Below are 26,903 nucleotides of genomic sequence, written 5' to 3' on the forward strand. Positions count from 1 at the left end.
GGAGATCTTTGATGAACTGCTGGAAACGGAAAAGAATTCTCAGGCACTTAGCATGGAAGTGGGGAAGACCACTCGTCAGGCCTTGTGAGGAACAAACTCCTGGCTTGGCAGTGTGCACTGCGTATTCCCTCTTATTGCTGCCCACCTCACCTTTCCTCTGCCGAGGAGAATTTGGAATTCTACTTGATGCGGGAGCAACAAACAGCTCAGGGCCAAACCAAAAGACGAAAATTGCAATTATGTGGAACGCTCCATGCTAATTGTTTTTATGGAAACTTTGGTCTCACATCTGTAGCTGATTATCCTCTTTTTCTCCTACAAAAGTGGCACTTCCTTTTGTCTTAGGAATACATGTTGTACATATATATATACACATACATATATATATATGTACATACAAACACGTGCACACATATATGTGGAATGAATGGAGCCTTAAAGAGTTAGGAGGAGCCACCAGAGAATGCCTGCTCAAAATTAATAGCACAGCAGTTTGGAGAAGAAATGAAGGTGTCAAAGAGTCCATTCACCTGAGAGATGTGTAAAGATATACATATCAGTTGACATTTAGCTTTTCTGTTCCTTGAGTAGTTTCACTCAAGTATATAATCTTTCATGTGTGTTTCTTATTAGTAGAGTTCACTGGAAAGCCAGCTCTCCATGTTACACTAATGACAGTTTGTCCTCCTTGCAAAGGAGAGACATTTCTGCCACCTGGCGTGAGGAGCTTTTTTAAAAAAATTATTTCATGGATTTGTGATGCTTTTGCTGTTTACATGCAGTCCCAAGAAATGGATTGTTGGTGCTTTGGAATGGGTTATGGTCCCGTTTGGTATTTGTTGTATACTTTGTATTTTCTTTAAAGAGGTTCCTTCACACAGTATATTCATTGTATATCATCTATATTAGTATGGTAGTGAAGGTAAAATCTTTGTTTTCTTCTGTATCATTCTTCTGTGGAGCGAACATTACCTTAATAGATCACAACCAAACTGTAAGAGGTAGGAAAATAATAATCCCAATTGGAATTCCCCAGCAAGGATATTTGGGATTAAGGAAGAATGCTGGCATCTGTCTCATACATGGAGGGGATCCAGATGATGATTCTTGTATTAAAGCTGAAAACTCTGGACCACTAGAAGCCCTACTGCAAGTGGGAAAATTAAGTACATCAGTTTAAGAGAAAGCTTGAACATTTAATCATTTGCTGTCTGGCTTTGCCCTTAAAACAGGGTGAGAATTAGAATGAGATTGGTTTAGGTAATCCCAAGAACTAACAAATAACAAAGGTGCATGATACATTTTATCTTTCTGGGTGCTTTGAGTTGAGACTAAGTGGGAGTGCAACATTAAGTACCACATTAGTCACTCAGCTGGCATAACCAGCTTGGTTATTAAACAGTTTATGAAACCATATAAAGAATGAGTTTGAGAGCAGAATTCTATCCACAAAATAATTTTGTAAGCCCAGGAATCCTTAGGCTCACACAGTGAAGTATAGCAAAATGCAATCTTCAGTATTTTCTTACATGTTTTTCTTGCTTTTATCATCAACAAGGAGGTAATTCTTAGTTCAGTTCTGAGGTAGGGACAAAACCACATCAGTTTTTCAGGGGAGGAAACATGTTAAAGTCCATCATCACAGAAGATGCAACATCTTTTCTGGAAGATTGCCTTAAGAGAGCTTCAGCCCCACACTTGGACATGTTCTGACATAGTAACTTGTTCTAAAATTTTCTGTTTTTAAATCGTAAATGGCCCCAGCACATTGGTTAACTACAGATGAAAGCTCTGCCTCCTACCATTTACCTATACACTACTATAGTGAATATCCCGAAATGGTGTGCTGGTAGGTTATCCATGAGTAATATAGAGCAGAAGAAGATACTTGTTTTAAAAACTACAGCTTTTGCTGGAAAATAACTGGTTTTCTCCAGAATGAGTGAAGTGATGATCAAATTCTATAACTAATTAGGACTTCTCTTCCACATATTTGCATTTGAGAGCTTCAAGAGGTGCTGTTAAAAATATGACTGGAAATATTTTGAAGTGGGGGATACATTAGGGCATAAAAAAATAGAAATGATGCCATAAGCCTGATTGTCCAGAAGTGCCCTCATTTGACTTGTTTTTTGTAGTGTGTGTGTGTGTGTGTGTGTGTGTGGTTGGTTGGTTGGTTGGTTGGTTGGTTTAGAAGTACACGTGGTTCAAAAACCTGGTTTGAAAAAAAAAGAAAAGGAAAGAAACTTGGTTTGATCTTCATTTCTTGGTCTGGACTTGTTAGTTGAAAATAGGTTACTGAGGTAGATGAATTTTATCATTGCTCATGTGCTTGCAAGTTTGGGATATGAATTTTCTTTGGTAGCCCATGCATTGTTGTGGCCTGGTCAGCCTTCCTCTCTCCCTGCACTCCTTTATTTCCCCTTTCACTACACTTTATTTCTCATTTGGGTTCAGGGAAGGGTTCAGGACTACAGTTGGCGATTTCAGAGGGACCGCATTGTACGGATTTATTGTTTTTTTGAGCTGGCTGTATATATTTAAAAATTGTAAGTAGATAATATATTATTTTTTTGCACAGTATGATCAGTTTGCTCAGAATCAGAGCAGGGGTGGGGGGACATTTGATGTGTTGGGGCCAGGAAGGGACAAGTCAGATAAGGACAGAGTGCTTCAGTCCCGGGCAGCCCACACAGCCACCTATTTTCTATTGAAAATACCAAATGTGGTTACATTACTTTAGATGGCATTGAATTGGAACTTGACAGCACTTAGTCCTGCAGACAACTGATCTTAATTGAAAATTTTTGGAAGGGAAAAACTAAAAGTCAAACTTACTGACTCTTATCCCAGAGTATTTGGAGAATTAGAAGTTGCATGTGCCCAGACGGCTGCTGTCCCTTTAGTAGCCATGACCTTAATCCAGGCCCATGAGAAGATAGACACTCTGATTTGTGGGCAATGTATTTATATGTGTGTGCTCACTCATCCGTTTTGTCTCAGCAGGATAGAATAAGAAGAAGCAAGTCCATGAATTGTTCTTCTATTTATATTTTGATTCCAAAAGCTATTTGTTTACTTGCCAGGGTCTGTTAATTTCAGGCCTAACTTAATGGCTCAGTAACAGATGTAACAAATGTAAATGTGTTTACATTTTTAAAAAGTATACAGTGATACTTAGAGATCAGCTGATTAACTCTGGGAGGCAAATATTAGACTATACATTTCTTTACTTCTAATTCAAGTGTAGAATTCTTCCAAAAGAGAAACTGTAAGAATTAAACCCTCACCAAGTGAATTCATGAATTTACTTATTCTTCTGTATTGCAGTTACCATTATGTAACTATATAAACATAGCTCTACACATGTACAGCTACAGATATAGTTGTATAATGAAATTTGGAAACACCTAAATTGAAGAGATTTTTGGCAGTGTCTATATAGTTAAGTGTTAGAGTATAGAGAGAGCATGGGAGTGAGGTTTGGAGACATACAGAAAAAAAGTAGTTGTAAACTCCATGGTCTGAAAAGAGTTTATATTAAAACAAATAAAAACATTACTCTTCTTCTTTCTTTGTCCTCTGAAATGACTGCAGTGGATACTCCTAGTCAGCCAAACTTTTTTTTTCTCTTTAAATTGGCATTCCCCACCCCCGGTGGTCTTTAGTCGGGGAAACAGAGCTAGATCTCCCAAGTACATTCAGATCTTGTATATATATATATGGAGATTTTTAGAATAATGAACAACCCAGTACCAGATGCAAGTCCCATGGGTGTCCCCCTAAAACACCAAAACAGGTGTATCCTTTCCTTCTCCCCATCTTGCTTTACCACTGAGTAATGCTCTCTTTAAGTGTGTACAAAACTGAATGGATTTCTGCCATCTAATATCTTTCAAATGCATTACTTCAAAATTCTAATTTTGTCTCTATTGGTATGTCTTATTAACATCTGAAAAACATATTTTATTGGGAAACTACAGTTTGGTCGGCCTTGAGAGTTTTGTGACAGTTTTTTGCTCTTGTCACCACAATCACTGACTCCTTTATGGCATGCTTTGATTATTAGACTTCAGGCAGTCTTTTCTGTTGTATCATATTTATACACAGTAAATTTTTCTTTCCATGTGTGCTATATGTCTGAGGTTTCGAAGTTTTTAATAAAAAGTGTGCCAGTATGAGTAAAAGCAGTTGATTTTAGAATATTGGACTTAAAGTACATTAAGAGGTTCAAAGTATAGGCGAATTCACTGGTGAAACAATAGAGGGGATGAGGGTCTGAATCAAGACCCAAGTTCAATAGGTCAAATGCCAAAACAAGAGCAATCAACTGACCTGGCCTGTTTCAAGAACAGAGGGGATGCAGGGAGTGAGACCACACACTTCTCATCCCCAAGGCTTCCCTCCCTCTCTGAGCTTGCCCTTCCATCCCAATTCCTCTGGCCTGTTGTCAGTGTTGTTTACTATAGAGAGGAAAACCGAAGGAAGGGTCCTACACTTTGCCTAATTGAGCCACTACCAGATTTGCTGGCAGCTTTGGCCACATTATTTGTGAGGTGATTTTCTTTCTTTGTGTTCAGAGTGACTTGATTCTGATTCTTTATGTTGTTTCGTATGGAGCGGCACTTTATCTGTGTTTTAGCAGAACTGTTCCTCTGTATCCTTTACGGTTTTTCCTTATTTTTGTTTCCTTTTAAATTATGCATAGAGTTTTTTGTGTGTGTGAAATTAAAGCCTTTATTAACCTTGTGTTGGTTCGCCTGTTATTTCCGGAAAGGACATAACCTTTCAGACACTTAACCATTGGTTGAGGTTGTGAAATCACTTTCTGTTGGCTTTCTGGTTTGGACTTCCATGCAGCAGCATCACACCTTAGAGGAAACGGAAGGGCAGACAGCCACATGGCTGGAGTCCACAGAGTTCTCGTTTTCACTGGAGGAGCCTGTGAAGCTTTGCAGAGGTCCTGGATGACAGTTTTAACTCGGCATTGGGCTTAGCTAAGCTCTTCCTTTGCCTTATTGGTACCAGACAGGCATGAAACGGCCTCCAATAGAGACATACCCAGGGTATGTTGCTTTTGCTGGGAACCAGTTAGTGTGAAACTTCCTAACTGGGCCTTTTCTCAGGCCATTCAACTCTTGCAAAGGAGTCCCCTTTAACTTGTCGCCTAAATCAGGAAAGTGTGAAAAGGAAAAGCCATTACTCTGGGAAAGATGTAAAACTGCAAAAGCTTCAATCCACTCTTCTTAGATAAAAATTAGTCACAAGAGAGGAAGACCAAGGGACCCTCAGAATTCAAATGTTTTGTGGAGTGTTTGCTCTTCTAAGAAGGGAAAAGTCTGAACAGGATGATTAAAGTGATGTTAACACCCAGGATGGAAACAATGTGACCAGCTTCTTAGCTGAAATTGAGACCATAGTCTTCTTAGGGAGGTATCATTCTGGAAGTACAGTTAGGTTATTAAATAAAAGTGGCAATGCCACAGACAGCCACTCACAGATAAAATTTCACTTCAATTAGTACAGGACTAATAGGCCAGTCATGAAAACAATGAAACCGCAAACAAGATAGGGGACTGCTCTCCAACCACAACCATTCCTGCTTCTCAAAACAGGCCTTTTTCTTTCTTGAGGTTTTGTTGCTTCCATTTAGGGAGGGCAGAGAAGGCCGTGGGTGTCATTCCCAAGACCTTGGTGAAATCCTCGACAGACAGGTGCTCCTAGAAGAAAGGAACCAGAAGGCAACGGTCACCTTCTTCCCCCACGGTTTACTTTGAGAAGTCCTATAGGTGTGGTATAGTAACTACATGAGGGGCAAAAGCAGGTAAGGTCAGGAGAACCAAGATGGTTGGGGAGGAGTCAGGTGACACGTGAGGTCTAAGAAGTTTGATCCCTGAATTTGGAATGTGACCAACATGAGGTAGATTGAGTTCCTTTAAAAAAAAAAAAAAAAAAGATTGAGCTCCTTTTGACAAGTGCACCCTAGCACCCTAGCTCTGAAATAACTAGGACATTTGACTTTAGCTTGCTTAAGGAATTGGCCAACTAAGAGAATGTCTTAGTTTTCCTCTATAAAATGGGAGAATAAAGGCCAATTTTTGCTTCTTTGTAATGCTTTTATGGGGAGGAAAATGATACTACACAGGAAAGGGCACTGGAAACCAGTATCTTGTTCATCTGTCTTACTGAACCGTGGACCCAAGCGAGGGATCCTTTCTGTATCTGGCCCACAGAGTCAGCAGATGAGCCCCAGAAGGGAATCTACCCACGTCTGGATATACAAGACTCTGCTGTTACACAGGAGGCCCAGCTCTGCTAGCAAGAGTCTGTGAGCCTGGGGAGGGGCTTGCCCTCCTGGGCCCCACCTTGCTCGAGATCAAGTGAGCAAGGCCGGCCACCCCAGCCCGAAGAGCAGAGCACGCAGCAGTCTGGCACACATGTACAGCTGCGGCACTTGCAGAAACACCTGGCTGTTCTGAGCGGAAGTGGATGACTCATCCTGGCTTCTCCCATCCTGTGAATGATCTAGAAGCTTAGCACAATTCTATCTACTTTTTTGCTCTTAGTTTAGAGATCATGACCTGGAAACCACTTTCTAAGCCCAGGATATGCTGCTTCATGAAATGAAGGGCTTGCCTGAGATGACTTTTGCTCCCAGCTAACTCGATCGTAGACAATACTGCTTAAGGCCAGCTAAGTGCCCTCAAGGCACATCGTGTGAGAACCCCAAATTGAAGCTGCTATGAAACAGCATCCCCCAGCCTTCACCTCTGCTCCCCAGGCCCCAAAAAGAGGACGAGGTAGTAAGAGCCATGGGTTCTTTTCAATGTGAGCCCCCCAACTGCCACCCCAGAGGAGTGCTTTATCCACTCCTGCAGAGAGCCCTTAAAGAAACAGCTTGGAAAACATCTGTAGGTGGACTTCAAGCTCAGGTGGTCTGTTGCCTCAGTTCTCTAACCTGTCTTTAGGTTTGCCTCCTGCCTCCGGGCATTCGCTCCTCAAGTTCCCTGAGAGCCCTGCCCCTGCCCTTCCCCGCCCCTCCCCAGGCAGGGAAGAAGAGAGGAAAGGTGAGCGGTTCGAGCATCAGTGGCTGGGGAAGATGTGCCTACACCAAATTGGTTTGTAGCAAACCGCCACCCCAGGTCCTTCACCACTGGGGCTGCAGGTGCCCTCTCTGGCCCCACCCAGGCTGGCTCCACAGCTTGGCTGCAACTTCTGGACTCTGACCCGGAGGGTAGATAGCAGGAACTGCCCATCCCAGTGGACTTGTATCTTTCCACCAGTCCTGCTGTTGGACTCTGTGGTCCTACCAGCTGATTACTGGCCTCACCCATACCCACATCCGCCTCTCTGTGGTTTACTCATTGGTACTCAGATTATCCTCTTGCTACTGCCTGCAGCCAGGCCCACCACCCCACTCTTCATTGCCCCTGGCTCCCCGTCCGAGTTTGGAGCAGCCAGAGAGGCCTGAAGCCCTCTCCTACTCTCCCCACTGAACATTGAACCTACAGCTCTCCCACAAGTATGTATGTTATTCCCATGATTAAAAACAAAACAAAACAAAAAAACGGGGCACCTGGGTGGTACAGTCGGTTAAGCGTCTGAGTCTTGTTTCGGCTCAGATCATGATTTGAGGGTCTTGAGATCAAGCCCAATATTGGGCTTCTCCCTGAGAAGAGTCCAGATTCTTTTTCCCTCACCCTCTGCCCCTCTCCACTGCGTGCCCGTGCTCTCTCGCTCTCAAATCTTTTTTAAAAAATCAGCCACAGGGACACCTGGGTGGCTCAGAGGTTAAGCATCTGCCTTCAGCTCAGGTTGTGATCCCGGGGTCCCGGGATTGAGTCCCACATCGGGCTCCTGGTGCATGGAGCCTGCTTCTCCCTCTGCCTGTGTCTCTGCCTGTCTCTCTCTCTGTATGACTATCATAAATAAATAAAAATTAAAAAAAAAAAAAGAATCTTAGATTTTGTAGACTGTGTCTACCATGGTAGGGTTGTCTTGATTCTGTTTGTCCCATTCCAAATGCACCATCCCTTCGGCCCCCTATCAATCACCTGGTTCAATAACACTGGCTCCCCCTCCTTTCAGAAATAAGGAAATACCATCACAAGATGGTAGCGGCAAGGCGGCAGGACTCCGAAGACCTGGTTCTTGCCCTGACTCTGCCACTAAGTAGCTTATGTCAAGTTACGTGGGGCAAGTCCCTTCCCCTCTCCAGTTTTCTCAGGCACTCATAAGAGCAGCTTATGTTTACAGAGCACTTGCTATGCACCAGGTGCTGGGCAAAGAATATTCATAATATCACTGTTACCAAAAAATATATTGGGACCATCCCATTATTCCAGCAAGGACACAGATGGGTACATCTGGGAGATAATGCATGGACTGGTCTCCAAGGTGAAGGGCAGAGCAAATGCTCTGGGAACAATACACTTAAACATGTATCAGGCCCATTTCTTGGAGAAATCGGGCATCTCTGTTCTGTGGACTCTTTAATCCATTAGTAACACTTCTTTACAGTTTCTTATACCCAGAGTGCATTTTCCCTCAATACCCACATCAGGCTAGATTTGCCATCTATTTTGGATCTTCACATAGCAGGAACGAACAGACATTGGAACTGTGTTTTTAACAAACTCTTCTTACCATACTCTCTCCCCACAAGTGACCCAAGTGGGACCTGCAGCTGCAGCCACCAGAAGCACCTCGCGCTGGCGCGCCTCTGAAGAGCCTGCCCACCAAATACACAGCAACTCCGATGTCTCCAGGCTGCCTCAAATGGCACAGCTACCACCAAACTCATTGTTGTCCCATCTAAGCTCTGCCCCAGAGGTGTTTCTTTTTCATCTCAGGAAATGACACAACTGCACCCCCACACACACTCCTTTCATCAGTAATTACCAAGTGCCATTGACTTTACCTCCTAAATATTTCCTTAAACCATCTCCTGTCCTCCGCTTCCCCAGCCACCGCCTATTCTACACTCCCGTCCACCACTCAGCCTGCCTATGGCTGCTGCTTTTGCCACCTTCCAGTCCCTTTTTCACTGAGTAGCTATAGTGATCTTTTTTATTTAAGGTTTTACTTTGGGGGTGTCTCAGTCTGTAGAGAGTGTGACTCTTGATCTCAGGGTGGTGAGTTCAAGCCCCATGCTTGGTGCAGAGATTACTTAATAAATAAATAAATAAATAAATAAATAAATAAATAAATAAAATCGGGTTTTTTCCTTAATATTTTAAAACTTCTTAAAAGTAAACTTTTTAGGGCAGCCCAGATGGCTCAGTGGTTTAGCGCTGCCTTCAGCCCAGGGCGTGATCCTGGAGTCCCGGGATCGAGTCCCATGTCGGGCTCCCTGCACGGAGCCTGCTTCTCCCTCTGCCTGTGTCTCTGCCCCTCTCTCTCTCTCTCTCTCTCATGAATATATAAATAAAATATTTTTTAAAAAAGTAAACTTTTTAAAAGTTCAGTCTACCGACTGAACCAGCCAGGTGCCCCATAGCGATCTTTTAAAAGCTTAAACTCGACTGCCACTCCCCTGCTCCAACCATGATGGCTCCTGTCTACTTTGGACAGACACCACGTTCCCCAACGTGGCGTAACAGGCACTGCTCCCTCGGGCCCCCAGCCCCCGTGCCTGCTGCTCCCCAGCTCCGCATCCCACAGCCAGCTGGCCGCCCTGCTTATTCCCTGCCTCTGGGCTTCGTGCATGCTGTTCCCTTCTCCAGGAATAATCCATTTGCCTAAATAATTCCTGTTCCCCTTTCAGAAGGCAATCTTCTCTCCCTAAATCAGGTTCCTTTTTGGAATACTCTTCATGGCACCTGCACTTCACCTTTGTGGTCCTTATCTTTTTGTTGTTGTTGTTGTTGTTGTTTTGTGGCCCTTATCATCACTGAAGTTAAATGATACTATAACCAGGATCCTTTGAACCCACTGTCCTCACTGAGCTGTGATCTCACATAGAGGTGAAGACCAGTTCTGTTGTGTTCACCAGGGCACCCCCAGCACCTAATCACCTGCAGGGCACAGTCAGGGCTGGGGGTCAGGGGAGGGCAATTAGTGCTGTCCAGCAAATGGCAGCCAGCTCTCCTCCTCCTCCTCCTCCCCATCCTCCCCCTCCTCCTCGTCTGACCTACCTCCTTCCTAGTGGGGTCTACACCCTCAGGGAGCTCCTCCACAGACTTGTTCACCAGCTGCTCCAGGGGAAAGATGGGTAGAGGCCCAGAAATGAGGCTGGTGTTAGCAGTGAACGTGTTCGGCTTAGGTTTGGTGATCTCCTAGGGAAGAAAAGGAAACCACTAGTCAATTCGACTGGTTTGTGATGACCTCCAAGGCTGCCTTCTTCTCTGGAGTCAATACTGATTCTAGAGCACCTCCTTCAAGAAGCCTTCCATAGCCCCCACTGCCCACCCACCTGCATGTACACAGTCCTCACAAGAACACACCATTCCAGCGGACCTGTGAGCAAAACCTTGCTGGGTTTGTACCCAACCAAAGCCAATGGGTGGAAGGTGATTATGTTGTTCTATGATTTCTGAACTTCTCCATGGCTTCCCACAGATGTCTGAGGTCCACCTTGGGCATTTATGGGCCTCTTTCTCTTATCTGTCATGAAACTGTCATCAGCTCGCTTAGCCTTGACCTATCTATGCTTTTCTGCCCAAAGTATCTGTCCACCGTGAAGGGTTTATTGAGTGTGCAGGTGTTCAGCCTGCGGGTGGGGCCAAGAAGCCTGCGTTATCTACTAATGACCCCAGCGTGCTTGTGAAACTGCTCTCATGCCCTGGACACATTTCTACAGAGTCTACTTGGTCACGCCTCCCCTTGCCAGCCTGAGAATTTCTGGAAGGAAGGGCTTTGCTTTCGGATTTCCACATCCTAGGCCAATAGGCTCGATGTGGTTCTATTAACTAGGTGAGAGGCCACAGGTCTGGAGAGGGGACCCCAGGGTGACCAAGGCAGACAAATCATTCTTTCTCAAAGTGTAGCCCATGCACTAACAAATCACCTGGCTGTTCGTTTACAACAGGCATATTCCTGGGGCTCGTCCCAGTTCCACACGCCAGAATTTGGGGGAGTGAGTGGGACTTTGGGATCTGCGTTTTAACCAGCTGCACCCCCCTTGCTCCAAGCTCCCATCACCCAGACTGTTCTCTTAATGCACCATCATACTAGGAAGTGGAAGAAAAAAAAAGAAAACAGGCTTCAAAAGCTCGAAGTTAAATAGGGAGAAGCACTTTCCTGAGCCGTGGGAGGACATGGTGGAAAGGAAAGCCGGGGACCCTGCTATCGTTGCTAGAGCTTTCTCAGCTCCCGTGGGGCTGCGCGTCGTCAGCCTGCCACCTCCCCATACTCACAGCAGTGATCTGGCTCCAGTCCTCAGGGCTTTGGAGCTCCGCCTTCAGGTCCTCATAGGATTTGGTGTTCTGCACATAAAGTAAATAACAAGTTAGACCCGGCTCTCAGCAGAGGAGATGGAAGAATTTTTTTCCTTCCGGGGGCTGAAAGAAGGCTGGTCTCAGTCCTGGGGGTGGGAAGGGGAAGAGGGGGCCGGGGCCGGGACCTGGGCCTGGGCCTGGGGGAGGGACCCCAAGACAAGAGGCTAGATGGGGAGGATGGGCACCCACAGGGCGCTGGTCAGCAAAGGCCCCCTCAGCCCCATGTGGGGATGGAGACCACCCTCGGAGGCGGAGCAAGCAGCCACATGCAGCCTGGAGAACCTGCCTCCATGGTGGGGGCTCTGGGGACCACAGGGGTCTCGTCCCAGAGCCTGGAGGGGACCCTACCGCAGAAAGATGAAGCCATAGAAGGGACCTCGGCCATCTCCATACACCCGGGGCCTGGCCCCGCATGGCACGTCATGACTGCAGTTGCGCTGACCCAGAGAGAAGCCAGCGAGGACTGGAGGGGAGGGAAGGCCTCCAGAGTTGACACCAATATGAATTTAAGAAGTTCTGGCATCGGGACACTGGGTGGCTCAGCGGTTGGCCGTCTGCCTTTAGCTCAGAGCGTGATCCTGGGGTCCTGGGATCGAGTCTCACATTGGGGCTCCCTGCGTGGAGCCTGCTTCTCCCTCTGCCTGTGTCTCTGCCTCTCTCTCTGTGTTTCTCATGAATAAATAAATTTATTTAAAAAAATAAATAGAATCTTTTAAAACATCTACTTAAAAATAAATTAATTAAAATAATAAAGGAATAAATAAAATCATAAAAAAAAAGAGTTCTAGCATCTAGATTTGCAGCCTTGAGATTTGTTTCATCTCTCCTCAAGACTAAATTCAGCCCATCAACCACTGAACGGATGCCTTCAAAAAACGGTTCCGAGGAAATGAATCTAAGCTCTGTTTCCCTAAACTCATCCGTTGTGCAAATTTTCGTGCACCCAAAGCCACCGGGCCAGCACTCTCCACCTTAGCCTTCTCTCTTCCTGCAGAAACCTTGCACAGGCTTCCATCCTGAGGACCCTCCTTCTGCTTCTATGTGCAGCCAGTTCAGGAAAACCCTGTGAAAGTCTGACTCACTGTCCCCCAGATAAGGGCCACAGGTATGACCCATTTGGCTTAGGATGTAGTGCCAGGAAGACATTTGTCCTCAAGAACTGACGTGTCATTTCATCTGGCTTGAGGATTCGCCAGCACTGTCTCCGAGAAGTGTCTACGGAGATGGGAATGTTCCTTCTCTGTGCCGTCCAAATGGGAGCCACCAGCCGCAGGCGGCTATGAAGCACCTAGCTTCGGGCTTGTGAGAAATGGAATCTTTGATTTTGTTCAGCTTTAATTTAACTGGTCAGTACGGCTCTTAGCAATAACGTGCAGCAGCCCTGAGCTAAGTCTGGTACACAGGCAAGGCCCCGTCATCAGCCTGGGGGTTGACAGATTGCCTTCCTCTCCCTCACCAGGGGGCCTAATGGTCTCACACAGCCTTCCTCCTCACTCGAGGCCCCCTTGGGCCCCTTTAAAAATTTATCACTGGGGGTCCCTGGGTGGCTCAGCGGGTTGGCCCTGCCTTTGGCCCGGGGCGTGATCCTGGAGTCCCCAGGATCGAGTCCCACGTCGGGCTCCCCTCATGGAGCCTGCTTCTCCCTCTGCCTGTGTCTCTGCCTCTCTCTATGTCTATCATGAATAAATAAATAAAAATTAATAAAAAAATAAAAATTTATCACTGGTCCTCTCTCAGGACGAACAGAACAGCCTGGGAGTCTGGCCTGGCCCCGGGGGTGTGCACAGGGGCCTCCCGGAGAAGGCCGTAAGGGTGAGGGCCGGCCGGCCACTCACACTCCACTTGAAGGGATCCCACGCCAGGAACCAGCCGGTGAAGGTGGAGGGCTCGTATCCCTGCTTCACCACGATGATGGGGGTGTCGGGGTCACGGCCGCTGGGGTGAGTCTTGAGATACTCCTGTGCCGTGACGGCTGCGGCTCTCTTCTCCTCCTCGTTGGCGTGCTTCCCGATCCAGAAGAAGACCTGTGGAGAATGCAGAGTGTGGGCAGCCCTGCCCGTCCCCCCTGGCCCACCGGGCTCCGATGGCCGAGAGTGGGGGCTAAGTGACCTCAGGCAGGCCCCATCTGGTCTTGACTCTGCAGCTGGGACATGAACGGTTTGGACAGATGCCCTCTGCTTGGATAACCTGCCAGCCTGAGTCCCAGCCTCTCCAGAGCCACTGACCTCAAGAACATGCTTCTGCCGTGTGACAGAGGTGGGGCTTTGGGAAAATACATCTTGCCCTGCAGCCCCTTTGGGCACATTCCTCCCCACCTGCCTCTTTCTTCCTTAGGCTCTTGTTCACATCCCACTCCCAGGAAGGATGAATAAGGGAGCTGAGACAGTGTCAGACTTTGCCTGTCCCTAAAGTCATCCTTTCTCGGCTGTGGGAATGGAGCTGGTAGGAAGGGAAGTCCTCAGGCCCAGGTACCTGGTCCCAGACATCTAGCAGGAACACATCGTCCTCTTCCAGGTCATCTTGATTGAAGTCAGGGATTTCTGTGGCCAGAAAGCGCCCGGTCTGGTTGGAACATTCAAAGAGCCGGGGCGTGATGGCCAGGGTTTCCTCCTGCAATCTGCAGGATGGAGACAAAATTGTGTTGACAAGAAGGCAGGGAAAGAAAAATCGAGGACACAGAACTCCTACTTGGAAAGCCCAGCTTCTCAGAGAATGCTCTTTTTTTCCTGATCCCACAAAAAGTGCTCCCCTCCTCCCAAGAGTCTAAGAGTGCTCCATGGGAGAAACCCCCACCGCCTTTCCAGGGCGTGCATTCCAGAAGCTCTTCCTTAGGCCCGTTGGGAAGTTCTTTCTGATATCTTCCTTCTAGGCCTCCGACAGTAGCAGTAGGAGGCCTAGAACTACTGGGCCTCAACACTAAAGGGCAGGGCTCCGGCACCTTTTTCCCAAAGGGCAAGCCCTGTCCCTTTCTTTGAGTTGCTTCCTACTGCCATGAACTCCATTTGCCAAGAAAACATGCCCAACAGGCCCCAGGCATACCGCACAGACACAGCCCCTGTGCCCAAGAGGCTCTGAGGGCATGGGCTGCCCCTTACTCGTCTTCCAGCCCCAGGGACCTGGTACCCAGAGTCCACAGTCCATGCTTGCTGCAGGCTCTGGGCCATGGGATGGAGGTGCTGAGAGGCTCTCCAGCCTCAGGTCGTGAGCTGGAGGCAGAGGGTCCCCGTAGTTACCTCTTGGTGTTGGCATAGGGAGCCTTTCCACCCAGGGCTACCCAGAAGTTGGCCGGCTCCTGCCCTTCCACCACCACTTGCTTCTCTGTCCGGGAGATGGTGTCAGCAACCATCTTGGCCATCTCCCGCTCGTCCCCACTGCAGCCCTGGGGAGAGGAGGGGGTCAGCTCTTTGGGGCAAGGCCATCTCTACTGCCACACCGACTGCCACCCTTCCACCACATTCACTGGCCCAGAGCTCCTCGTCCAAGACGGCCCTTCTGCCTGGATCAGGGCCCCGTGCACACCCCTCCTCCGTCCTCGACACACCAAAGAATGGCAGAGGGGACAGGAGTCGCCCGCTCCTTACAGGAAGGGAGAAGGGAGGCTGGCTAGAGGTCACTGGGAAATGAGCCAGACCTACTGGCCAGAGGCTCCCAGGAGGCCCGGGGACCCCTAAGACCCCCTTGGGGAGGAGGAGGCCACCAGGCCCCGCACACACCTTCCCGCACCATAGATAGCAGCAGGACTGGGTCTTAAGGATGAAGACGTCATTGGAGTTGAGGGAGCTGGCCCGGGGCTGGACCTCAAAGGCCTTGGTGTTGTTGGCGCTGGTTCCCTGGACCTGGAACAGCCGTGTGGAGGGCACTGGCTCCTGTGTGTTGGCCCGGGAGGTGCCTCCCTGGAGAGTGTGGGGAGAAGGCAGAGAGAGAGACAGAGAGACAGAGAGCAACTTAGTGCAAACAACAGAAGATACGAGAAGGACACAGAGAACAGAGCAGAAGAGAGGCTGGGGTGGGGCTGCCCGCCCCCCGGGTCCTGACGCATCATTACCAGACTAGCCTTTGAAGACATTGCTTTGGTCATGGCACAGCCCTGCTCCGAAATCTTCAGTGGCTCCCCAGTGCGTATAGGCTAGAACCCGCTCCTGAGCCCAGCCTTTGAAGGCCCCACAGGACGCAGGTGCAAATGGCCCTTCCAGACACTCGGCTCTCTCCAGACCCTCGCGTTTAGCTCGGCCAGGCTTCTCAGTGCTCCATGTGGACCACTCCCCTGGGCCTTTGTCCTTGCTGGTGCTCCTGCACTGCATGCCTCATTTTACCTCTGCTGAGCTCTTCAACTCTGACCCTGACGTCAAGGGCTCCTCCAAGCCCCACTTCTGCCAGGAACTCCCCGCCTGCCCGGCCTCTCGGGTTCCCTCTCCTGCCCTGTAAGGGCGCAGGCTCCCATTCACGCCCCCCTTTGGACTCAACCTGTGTGTCTGGGTTTAACCACACGGTGCCTGAGGCTGTTAGTCTGCTGCTGTCCCAACAAGACAGGCAACAGGAATGCGTGGCCTGTTCCTGCCCTGGCACTTTGAGGAGGCCCCAGGCTTCATGATGAAGGCCCCAGATGATCTCTTAAATGAGTGCGGGACATGCCTATGCCATTATGCCATTATGTTAGAGGGCATGACGCAGTTTGGGCAGGCTCATCGCTTGGGCAAATCCAGCCAAACGAACACCCGTTCTCATGTAGAGGATCCAGGGAGATGGGGTGCAGAGACTAACGGTACTTGCATACCCTGTGTACCCCTTGCATGTTCTTAAAGTCCTGAGAGGTTGTTTGTCTTGCCAGTTCCATGTACATGGTGGGGCCTCAAACAGTCCTGTCCCACTAAGGATGCGCTTCACCCCGGGCCTGCCCCAGGCCCTTGCCCCATCTCCTGGTGCCTGCCCCACCGCGATTGTGGGTACCGCCAGGAGCCTCGGGCCAGCAGCCACACCTGGTAAACCACCATTTGTCCCTTGAAGATGGCCATGAGGTGTGGTGGCTCCTTGCCCATCGGGACCCGGATCTGGACCGGTTCGTTGTTGTACTTCTGGTCTAGGGTGACAGCTTGATAGGCAGAGGCTGTTATTTCATCCTGGCTGGCTTGGCTACCCTGGGGACAAGCACAGTGGAAGGGGAGGGGGACACGGTTGGCCCGGTTCTGACCCCGTCCTCGGCCGCGGCAACAACCCCATCCCCGATTCTCAACTGGCCCCAAAGCAACTGTCTGCCCCTCCAAACAGCGCCCTGGACATGGCCCAAACCAAACCTGACCCGAACCGAGTCCTTTCCCAGCTCACCTGCCCCGCACCCTGCCCCCCACCCTGACCCCAGACCTCCTCTTCTTCTTTTTTATTTATTTATTTATTTATTCATGAGAGACATAGAGAGAGAGAGAGAGGCAGAGACACAGGCAGAGGGAGAAGCAGGCTCCATGCAGGGAGCCCTACATGGGACTCGATCCCGGGTCTCCAGGATCACACCCTGGGCCGAAGGCGGTGCTAAACCCTGAGCCACCTGGGCTGCCCTCCTCTCCTTCTTACTTGGGACAACACTGTGGCTACCACACCGCTACCCCCAGCACCCACACATCTCCCTGCTCACTCATATCTGGACACAGAAACAGTGCTTTGAGCACAGGAAGGGAATGTTCTGGAAGCCATGGACATTGGAAGGGAGGCTCCATGAACCCAGAGAGGGGAAAGGGTTCTGAATGGGGGTACCCCGTGCCAGTGGGATCTCATAGCCAAAGGAGTCCCAGTATGATAAAGGGGTGAGCTCCCCATCACTAGAGGTATTCAACTCAAGAGTCGTGGCCACTTAGCAGGGGTATACCAGAGTGGGAGCCAAGCTGGCGGTGTTCTGGGCAGGGCTGGGTGGGGCCTGACCTGCCAAATGTAGAGCAAGTAGTTCTTCTTCTCGCCAATGAGGTAGGTGTAGAGCAGCAGGTAGCAGTCACCCCCGTAGAAGTGGCCTAGCCACTTGGACTCCACCGGCACCAGCTCTAGGTTCTCAATGCGCCACACCTGGGGCAGGTAGCAGGCTGGCATGAGGGCCAGGACAGGTTCCGCTGACCCCTCGCCCCCCGGCCCGGCCTCCCCTGCTCACCGTACCTGCACCTCCCCGCTCCCGTCATCCACCATCTTCTTCTGGGCAGCCACCTGAGGCTGGACATGCATGGATGTGGCATCAAACTTCACTTGCTCCACCTTGGCTGGAGTGAAGGGGAATCGCGACAAGCTTGTCACAAGCTGAGGGCCCCCAGGTCCTCACAACAGCCCCGAGTGACAGCTACAATTCTTAGATCCGTTTTCCGGATGGGGAAGCCGAGGCCGGCGAGGTTGGCTAGCTTACCCAAGGTCGCAGGGCTAGAGAGCGGCAGTCTTGCGGCGGAACCCCATCTCCCACCCCCCACCCCCGAGCCTCGGGCTTCTGCAGGGCCTCCAGGGGAGCCCGGGGAGGGAGAGCCCCTTTATCCTCTTCCAGGGGCCCCGGTACTCAGTTTGCCTTCAGCAAACACTGTGTGGCGACACACTGACGCTGCCTGCTTTCCAGGGCGACAGCCCCATTCCAAAGGAAAGACAGGTGCTTGTCAGCTCCCTTTGAGTGACAGCCCCAAGGAAGGGAATGCAGGTTCCCTCGTGTCGTTCCCCCCCCACCCTGCCCTGAGGAGCCCAGAGCCAGGGCAAAAGATCGCATGCAGGGGGGCAGGAGGCAGGTGGAGGTGCTCCCCCCGCCCCACTCCGGCTCCTGACCCCACCCTGCCTCAGGCCAGGCCTCACCCACGGAACCCACGGCATGGGTTTTGCCCAGGCCTGAAGTCCGATTGGGCAGGGTCCACTTCTGGAAGAGCTGCTGGAACACAGCTGACTCGGCCCCATCATTCTGCACCTCCACCTGTGTGCTGGGCGGGTACTGCTTTGCTTTGATAAAGTTCTGGGAAGAGAAAGGGGGTGGCTGGGTCTGTGTCCCTCTCCGAACCCCCCCAGACCCCCTCACGGCACACCGCAGCCTGGCTCTAACCCCAACCCCACCACAAACTTACACCTTGGTCCCAAGCCCAAACTTGAACCCAACCCCAGTCCCAGTGCTGACCCCAAAGCTAAACCCTGCTTGGCCCCAACCCCAAAACCCAGCGAGATCCCAACCTTGACCCTACCTCAATTCTAACCCCGTTCACCAGCTGCCATCTCCAAGCTTGAACCCAACTCCGATTCTATAGCTGACCCCATGCCAACTCGGACTTTAGCCCTAATAATGACCCCAAACTCCGACTTGCCCCCACCCAGCCCCCTGTCGACCCAATTCTCTCTTGCAGAAAGTACAGCCTCCAATTCTCCCTCTTTCCTCTGAACCGAGATGGAGGTGGGAGCTCCCATCCTGAGGAGGCTGCGAGGTTGCCTGGTGGTTGGCCCCCCGGCATGCAGAGAACCCCCAAGACGGACAGAACTGACCCCCGCACCCCCGCCAGGTCAGGCCCAGGGTGGTCTGACCCCATCCCCTCTCCATCCCTATCTGTTCGTCTCCTTGCCTGCCTGACCCCATGCCCACCAGTGCCTGGTTCATGGCTCCCGTCTTCTCCTGGGCGTTGGCCCTCTTCCCCTTCCACACGTAGATCTTCAGGCCCCCCTGGTCCAGGATATAACAGTCCTAGAGGTGGGAGACAAGGGTGACGCGGGGTGGGGGCCCGAGGGCGCGGTCGGCGCTGGGCCGCGGGGAGGGGGGCAGACACCAAGGTGCCTCCAGGGCCTGGCCTTGCTCCCACCTGGGGTGGGGTGGGCAGGGTGCAGCGGGATGGGAGTCGGGGCTGGGGGTCCCCAGGCCCTCTCACCTCGTGGCTGAGCAGGTCTTGGGTGAGGGGCCTCGTGGCGACTTCTCGCACCACCAGCTTTCCCTCCGCGTCCGACACGCTGCGGGCCAAAGGCACAGCACAGGCCGGGAGGTCCCACGCCGCCCCCCGGCGCCCTCCCCGGAGCCCCCTCGCCCGCGGGGAGCCCAGCTGGACACTCACTGGTACAGCTTGAGGGCGGCCTTGACCGCCGGCTCCACCTCGTTGTCCGGCACCGCCGCCCTCAGGGTGCCGCGCGGGCCCAGCACGTGGGTCATGATCTCCATCAGCTGCGGGGTGGCCTTCTCGTTGTCCCCCTCCACCACCGCCACGTAGGTCCGCCCGCCGCGCTCCTGGTCTCGGATCTCCTTGGCCAGGGTCATGCCCTGCGGGGAGGCCGCGGTGACCCCGCGAAGGCTAGTGGGGCAGGGGGTGGGGGGAGCCGGCCCACCCCGCAGCGGCCCCAAGGGACGAGGCACCGTGAGGGGGGACCAGGCTCTTAAGGTGCGTGTGAGGGAACCAAAGCAAACCCCACTGGGAAGGCAGGTTTCTCGGTGGCAAGAGGGTGTTTGGGGTGCACATGCTGGGCCTTCGCTTTTGACTTCGAAATTTGTGATTTTACTTCACAGTCTTGGACAAAAGCGAGCCCTGGGTATCACAGTACTCAGTCTCTTTGCCCACGGTGAGCTCGCCTGTGCACACACATGCTCACACACACGTGCACACACACGCACCCCTGGCTCCCCCTCCTCGGCCCCGCGGCCCCTGCTCTGGGGACTGCCACTTCAGTCCCCAGCCCCAGTCCCGGGCCTGCTTCCTCTCTCTGTCACCAGCCCAGCTCTCGGCTCTCAGCTCATTTACCCAAGCCCCACGCCAACCCCATTTTATTGTTTTTTCCAACCCCATTTTAAAGGTGCCCCAAACTGAACCCTGTCCCCCGCAGGCTGTCACTCCTGGTCGTTCCCAATTCAGGAAATGGGACTCCAGCCCCTTCCCGGCTGCTCCAGCATAGCGCCCCTCTCTCCTCCACCCCGTCCACCACCCACGGAAGGCCGGTGGGTCCCCACCCCCTGCCCCCCGTCCTGTCAGGAGGGGCGGGGCACCTCCTCCCCTGCCCCGATGGCCACTGGGATCCCTGTGTCCCCACCACCCCTTGCACCCCTTCTCCATCAGAAGTCAGAACGCCCTTCAGACCTCCCAGGCCCTGAGAACAAAACCCAACCCAGAACACCCCCGAGAGCGAGACCCCTCTCCCCTCCCGGCTCCCTGTAATCCCCCCTGGTGCTCTGGCTGTGCTGGCAGGGCCCCCACCGGCCACTTCCCTCTGCCTTAGGGCCCTCGCCTCCCCAGCCCACCTCCTCCCGGAAGCCTTTCCAGAACCCCCAGGACCACGCTCACCCCTCACTTCTCAGCTGCTGCCTTCCTGTCTGTCTCCCCCACCCGACGGCCAGTGGAGGCCAGAGCCAGGGCAGATGAGCCAAGAGAACACACGCCAACCCTGACACGCCTCCAGACACACACACACACACACACACACACACACACACACAAACACACACACAGACACTCGGATCTACCTCTGAACATGTGGCCTAGGGTGGTGAGGCCTGGGGACCTGGGGGCAGGTGGGCTGGAGGGAGAGGGGAGGGGCGGGTGTGGGGGGCAGGTGAGGCCAGGTGGGATGGGGGAGACGGGTGGTGCCGCCCGGCCTACCCTGAGTCTCTCCATGCGGTTGCTCTCGGGCCCGTTCCACTGGATGATGAGCTTCCCCAGGTCCAGGAGGAAAACATCCCCGCGGTTGAAACTCTTCCAAGCCAGCTCCACCTGGAGCGCCAGGGGGGAGGCGCAGTCAGAGACTTGCCCCAGGGCATCGTCCCTTCCCCGCCTCCTCCCACCCACACCCCTCCTAGGCCTCTGCCCTCCACCCAGGCTGGGAGGGGAGACAGGAGGCCATGCCCCAGGGCCCTGGCCGGGGCCCACCTCTCCGGCCACCACGTTCCTCTTGCCCTTGACATGCAGCAGCCGCTGGATCTCGTAGGAGTTGGTCTCCACTTGCTTCATGCCAGAAGCCACACCCCCCTTCTGGATCCTGCGAAGAGAGGGAGCTAAGCAGGGACAGCCGGGGGGGGGGGGGGGGGGGGGGGGGGGGGGCGGCATGACAGCCTGGGCGCCTGGCTGCATGGGGCCCTCTGAGGGCTGGCGCGGGACTAGGATGAGGTGCAGGACATGCCACAGCTGCAGCTTTGAGGCCCTCGCTCTCAAGGTCACACAAGTTCCAGTTTGGGCTTTCGCCTGCATGTGCGTGACCTTCCTCAGCCTCCTTAAAGTTTGCACCCCAGAGCCTTCCCTCCCCGCCCCTGTGGAAGTGTGAAAGGCCTGCCGAGGACAGGGGGCTGAAGGGAAGGGGAAGAGGGGAGATGCTGTGGGCTGAACTGTGTCCCCTGCCAAACTCCTATGTTGAAGCCTTAACCCCAGGGAGGTGGGATTTGGACCTGGGGTCTTTGGGAGATTTTGATGAAGTTTAGATGAGGTTGTGAGGCTGGGGCCCCTGTGATGAGGTTAGAGCCCTCAAAGGAAGAGACTCCAGAGAGCTTGCTCACTCTCTTCACCGTGTGAGGACACAGTGAGGAGTGGCTGTCGGCCAGCCAGGAAGTAGCACCCAAATCAGCTGGAACCTTCGTGGACTCCCCAACCTCCAGAAGTGTGAGAACATTCATCCCTGTTGTTTAAGCTACTCGTTCCGAGGCATTTTGTTAGGGCAGCCCAAGAAGGCTAAGCCAGGAGAGGCACCAGCTCTAATGCCCCAAAGGGGTGGACTGTTGCTCTAAGTGTGGGAAGAAGAGGAGCAAGACAAAAGGGAGGGGTGAGGACTGTGGCTAAGTGAAGAGCTTCTGGCCTATCCTGCTGGTCAGGAGCAACTTGGCTCTTGAGTGTGTGTTTCCATGGGCAAAGCCCAGAGACCAGGTCTTCAGACTTTTCAGGAAAAGCTAGAAATCTGGGTGTTTAGTGTGAAAGCCCTGCTTTGGAGCATGGAGAAGCAATCATTCACCCACTGGCCACAGGGAAGACTTGATGTGATGCCCCGGAAGGCCTGCTTTGGCACCGGGCTCTCCAGGACATTCAAAGAGGGGGTGATTTACAAAACTTATGGTGCACAGACTTTCAGAATGGCCACCCAGAGGAATAAAGACCAAGGACAGCGCAGGAACAGAAATGGGGGTGGGGAAGCACAAAGAACAAAAGTCTCCCAGAGCCCATGGTAGGTCTCCCCACCCCAGAACGCCACCCCCTTGTGGCCCCAGCTCTGCCCCTCCCTGGCCCTGGTCCCCCAGCCCCCGCCCACCCCGCTGGTGGTGTGCCCCTCCGTACACAATGCCCTGCTTGAAGTAGCCCCGGAAGGCCTCGCTCTCGTTGCCCTGGACCTCCCGGTGCTGGACGGCCCGGCCCTTCAGGAAGTCATCCATCTGTGTGGTGTAGATGGCAGCCGCCCCTTGCTCGTCCTGGGACGAGGCCTGGCCGATCCAGTAGTGGATGTCATAGGACAGATTGCTGCCCGTCTTGTGGATCTAGGGAGGAGAGCAGGTGTGCGGTGTGCCCGAGGCCCTGGCCTCCCACAGGCCTCTGCCCGCCTCCCTGCTTTGCATGGTTTCCCACACACATGGGCTTGGGCCACGGGCGAGCTGGGTGGGGAGGGCGTCTAGTCTTGGGGACCCAGCGTACTGGCCCTAGCTCCGCCACAGACTCTCTGAGACACGGGGCCAGTGGCTTTCCCCCTGGGTCTTGCACATCTCGGCTTGGAAAGCAGTTGGTGGCTGATAGCAGCACTTCCCGAAGTGATGTGCGGGCCCCGTCAGAGGCGAGGTGCTCAGGTGGTGTGCAAACAAATGTGCATACGGAAGGATGATGTGAATGTTTTATAGCTGCTTTCTGTCTGTGACATGGGACACCCCTTTCCGCTTAGGATAATGAGGCAGAGTCATGTTTTTAAAAATATGGATTTAAATTTGAAAAGTGAGTCAATATGAGGGCAAATACAAGCACATTAATAGTATAGATGTGGCCCAAACCATGATGGTGATACAGAGGGGACTATGGATTTCGGAAACGTGGACTTGAGGTAGGGTAACATCCTACTGGCTCAGAGGGTCCCCAAGACTATAAACTCAAAGGAGTTCAGCTCAGGTGGGAGCTCAGGGAGCCAAGGGCGGCGAGAGCCTGTTCTATCTCTGGCTCTGCAGAGCCGCTAAAGGCCAGGTACCTGTTGGTACCTGGGTGGTACTTGGGTGGTACCTGGGTGGTACACCCAGCAGATGCTGTCCAGGGGTGGAGCTGGCCAGCCCCCTTCCCACCCCCAGCCTCAGATTGTCCCTCTGAGCCAGAGACCTTTGCTGTCCGCAGCCCCTCCCGCGCCCACCCCCAACTCACAGCCAAGACTATGTAGCAGTCACCGTCAAAGAAGCTACCGAAGGTGCTGGAAGGAACAGGAACCATCTTCATGGCCTAGGGAGAGGAAGGAGCTCAGAGGGGCTGCCCTGGACCACCCAGAACCCCCAGCTGCCCCGCTGCCCTTGACCCCAGGGAGAGGTCGGAGAGGGGGACAGTCAGGGAATCTCAGGCACCTTCTCTCCCTCAGCCCATCCCAACCTGCAGAGCCCCCCACCCCCTGACAGACCCCGGCAGGCCTCACCTCGATCCTCCATATCTGCACCCCGGGGGTGGTGATGTTGAGCGAGTTTTTGACTTGGGTGGTCAGTCTGGTCATGGCGGATGAGCCTGGAGAAGGGGGTGTGGGAGCAAGAGCTGAGGATCTGGGGGCGGTTCAGGAGCTGCCCTTCCATCCCAGCCCTGGAGAGCTCCCAACAGCCCTGGAGGCCAGGGCTCAGGGGCCCTGGGAGGAGAGGGGTCTCTCCCCACCCTGGCCCCCGAATTGCAGAGGACCCGGCCTCCAGCCTTCCCACCCAGCTCGGGTCTTGTCCCTCTCTTGCTCAAACTTCTACCCTGACTTCCTATTACCCACTGAAGAAAGCCCCCCACTCTTTAGCCCCAAACAATTTTTTTTTAAGATTTTATTTATTTATTCATGAGAGACACAGACTGAGAGAGACAGAGAGAAGCAGAGGCACAGGCAGAGGGAGAAGCAGGCTCCATGCAGGGAGCCCGATGTGGGACTCGATTCTGGGACTCCAGGATCACGCCCTGGGTCTAAGGCAGGCGCTAAACCACTGAGCCACCCAGGGATCCCCCAAACAATTTTTCTTTTTGAAAATTTTTTTACAGAGCCAGGGATCCCTGGGTGGCGCAGCGGTTTGGCGCCTGCCTTTGGCCCAGGGCGCGATCCCGGAGACCCGGGATCAAATCCCACATCGGGTTCCCGGTGCATGGAGCCTGCTTCTCCCTCTGCCTGTGTCTCTGCCTCTCTCTCTCTCTCTCTGTGTGACTATCATAAATAAATAAAAATTAAGAAAAAAAAATTTTGAAAATTTTTTTACAGAGCCATGCTGACTGGGGGAAAAAAAATCATACAGACTTAAAAAAAAAAAAAAAAAAAGGAAAACAAATAATAAATAAAGGCCAAAAGAAAAAACAGGTGGTCAAACAAAACCTTGTGCTTGAAATTCATAGCAGCTCTAATCACAATAACCAAAATGTAGAAACAACCCAAATATCCATCAACAAAAGATGGCATATATACAAATCTATTATCTATATCTCCACAATGGAATATTCAGCTATAAAAAAGGGATGAAACCCTAATATGTGTCGCAACACAAATGACCCTGGAATACATTATGTTTCGTGGAAGATACTGGATACAAAAGGCCACCTGTTGTGTGAGTCCATTTATATGAACCATCCAGAACAGACAAGTCCATACCCATGGCAAGCGGATTAGGGGCTGGCAGGGGCTGGAGGGAGGGGAGAGGGCCCAGCCTACTAGTGGGCCTAGAGCTTCATTTGGGATGGTGAGAAAATCCTGGAACTAGACAGTGTGATGGTTGTAGGGCACAGCATCCCGAATGTCCTGAACGCCACTGACCTGTGTACTTTGGTTAAAATGCTAAATCTCACGTGTATTTTTACAACAGTAGAAAAAAGCATACACAGCAGTTTCGTGGTCCCGCCTCACTATCCCCGGACACCCCTCAATCACTGCTCAGGTGGCTCTCAAGATCCAGTCCCCACAAGGGCGGGGACCCTGTTTGCTCAGTCCTGAGCCCCCAGCATCTAAAACCATGTGGGCACTTGGCGAGGTGGGTGGATGGGTGGGTGGAAGACAGAGTGAACTCTCCCAGGGTGAACCAGCCTCCACCCACGGAGCTGAGAGAAACCTCGCCTCCCCAAGCTGCTTTTGCGGTATCTTTTATGGCTCATTCCATTTTCACCTGTAGCTCTGGTCCCTGCTGCAGCTGCTCATCAGAATCCCCTCAGGAGCTTTTAAACACTACCAAGGCTTTGAGGCGGCTCAGGTCTATCCCCAGGGATTCTGATTTAATTAGGCTGGGTGGGGCCCAGGCCTGGGTACTTTATTTTCTGCCTTTTGGGAGGCGGAGCATGGGTGCTTTAAAATCTGCCCAGGGAAGGGCGCCTGGGTGGCTCAGTCGGGTAAGCGTCCGAGCCTTGGTCATGATCTCAAGGTCTTGAGACCAAGTCGGTCTCTGGGCACCATGCTCAGCTTGGAATCTGCTTCCCTCCCTCTGCCCCTCCCAGCTCAGGTTCTCTCTCTCTCTCTCTCTCTCTCTCTCTTAACTTTAAAACAAAAAACTTCCCAGAGACCCTGATAGGAGCCAGGGTGGAGATTGGCTTGTCCCCAGTTACTCTCATCCTTGGTTTCCTGCCTCTCCCCATCAGGCTGGAGGCCAACCCCATTCCCCACCGAGCCCACCTCCCCGCCTGGCACAGAGTTTGCCCTCCAGGAAGGCTCCTTGGATACTCCTTGAATTGACAAGCAATAAATGAAAGGTCATGTGGCCCCGAGGGTCAGGCTTCATGCTCTGACAGCCTGGAACCTCCCTATCTAATCTCTCATGGCACCTTGACTCTGAGTCACCTCTTGGAACAAGGACCTGGCCCTTTACTGCTGGGAAACTCCCTCTTCTGCGTCCTGAGGGGTGACCTCTCTCCCTGGCTTTCCGGAGTTTGGGGCAAAGTCTCCCTGCCCAGCCTCTGATTAGCGCAGATTGGGGGACCAGAGCTCTGTGCCTGTAGGAACCCCTCCCTCACTGTGCTTGTAGGAGCCCCCCTGCGCCTGGGTCCTGTCCGATGCCCCTGTCTGCCGTGGCCCCTCTACGAGGGTTGCCAGGACTCCTGGGTCAGTAGGACTAATTCAGGTACAAAGGAGAAACCTGTTTCCTGTGTTACTTCATTTATCACCTTGGTCAACGTCTTCCTTTCTCCAAGACAGACTCTTTGGCACTCGCTAGCTGTATGAACACGAACCCCGCTTCTTCATCTCTGGGTGGGGGGATGGTCGGGTCAACTAGATGATCTTTAGGGACATGCTCTGATCCTGGGAGTGAGCAGCAAGAGGAATCGAGGGTGGACAGGAGGAGGCCCTTCTTGCCCATCAGATGAGTGGAGATTTGGGGGAGCAGGGACTTGAATAAGCCGCATGCTC

At 52.4% G+C, this 26,903-nt stretch overlaps 2 protein-coding genes across 6 annotated transcripts in view; one reads left to right on the forward strand and one right to left on the reverse strand.

Moving 5' to 3' along the window:
• Window positions 1-4,749, forward strand: part of USP37 (ubiquitin specific peptidase 37) — a 96,013-nt gene extending 91,264 nt beyond the window's left edge. For all 5 annotated transcript variants that reach the window (XM_077885600.1, XM_077885597.1, XM_077885599.1 and 2 more), the window contains one exon: window positions 1-4,749. In XM_077885600.1, coding sequence (XP_077741726.1) covers window positions 1-88 — 88 coding nt within the window. In that variant the 3' untranslated portion in view covers window positions 89-4,749.
• The window catches only part of VIL1 (villin 1), a 25,896-nt gene continuing 2,509 nt past the window's right edge, over window positions 3,517-26,903 (reverse strand). The window contains exons 2-20 of the mRNA XM_077885602.1: window positions 23,976-24,061; window positions 23,714-23,788; window positions 22,658-22,854; window positions 21,269-21,377; window positions 21,002-21,112; window positions 19,472-19,674; window positions 19,292-19,370; window positions 19,012-19,110; window positions 18,243-18,396; window positions 17,574-17,674; window positions 17,349-17,486; window positions 16,415-16,573; window positions 15,152-15,331; window positions 14,672-14,817; window positions 13,911-14,055; window positions 13,274-13,462; window positions 11,358-11,426; window positions 10,137-10,277; window positions 3,517-5,720 (exon numbers count right to left, since the gene is read on the reverse strand). Of these exons, the coding sequence (XP_077741728.1) occupies window positions 5,607-5,720; window positions 10,137-10,277; window positions 11,358-11,426; window positions 13,274-13,462; window positions 13,911-14,055; window positions 14,672-14,817; window positions 15,152-15,331; window positions 16,415-16,573; window positions 17,349-17,486; window positions 17,574-17,674; window positions 18,243-18,396; window positions 19,012-19,110; window positions 19,292-19,370; window positions 19,472-19,674; window positions 21,002-21,112; window positions 21,269-21,377; window positions 22,658-22,854; window positions 23,714-23,788; window positions 23,976-24,050 (2,484 nt within the window). The 5' untranslated portion in view covers window positions 24,051-24,061 and the 3' untranslated portion in view covers window positions 3,517-5,606. The remainder of the gene's footprint in view (window positions 5,721-10,136; window positions 10,278-11,357; window positions 11,427-13,273; window positions 13,463-13,910; window positions 14,056-14,671; window positions 14,818-15,151; window positions 15,332-16,414; window positions 16,574-17,348; window positions 17,487-17,573; window positions 17,675-18,242; window positions 18,397-19,011; window positions 19,111-19,291; window positions 19,371-19,471; window positions 19,675-21,001; window positions 21,113-21,268; window positions 21,378-22,657; window positions 22,855-23,713; window positions 23,789-23,975; window positions 24,062-26,903) is intronic.

The sequence above is a fragment of the Canis aureus genome, chromosome 36 (assembly GCF_053574225.1).
Source record: "Canis aureus isolate CA01 chromosome 36, VMU_Caureus_v.1.0, whole genome shotgun sequence".
Classification (NCBI taxonomy): domain Eukaryota; kingdom Metazoa; phylum Chordata; class Mammalia; order Carnivora; family Canidae; genus Canis; species Canis aureus.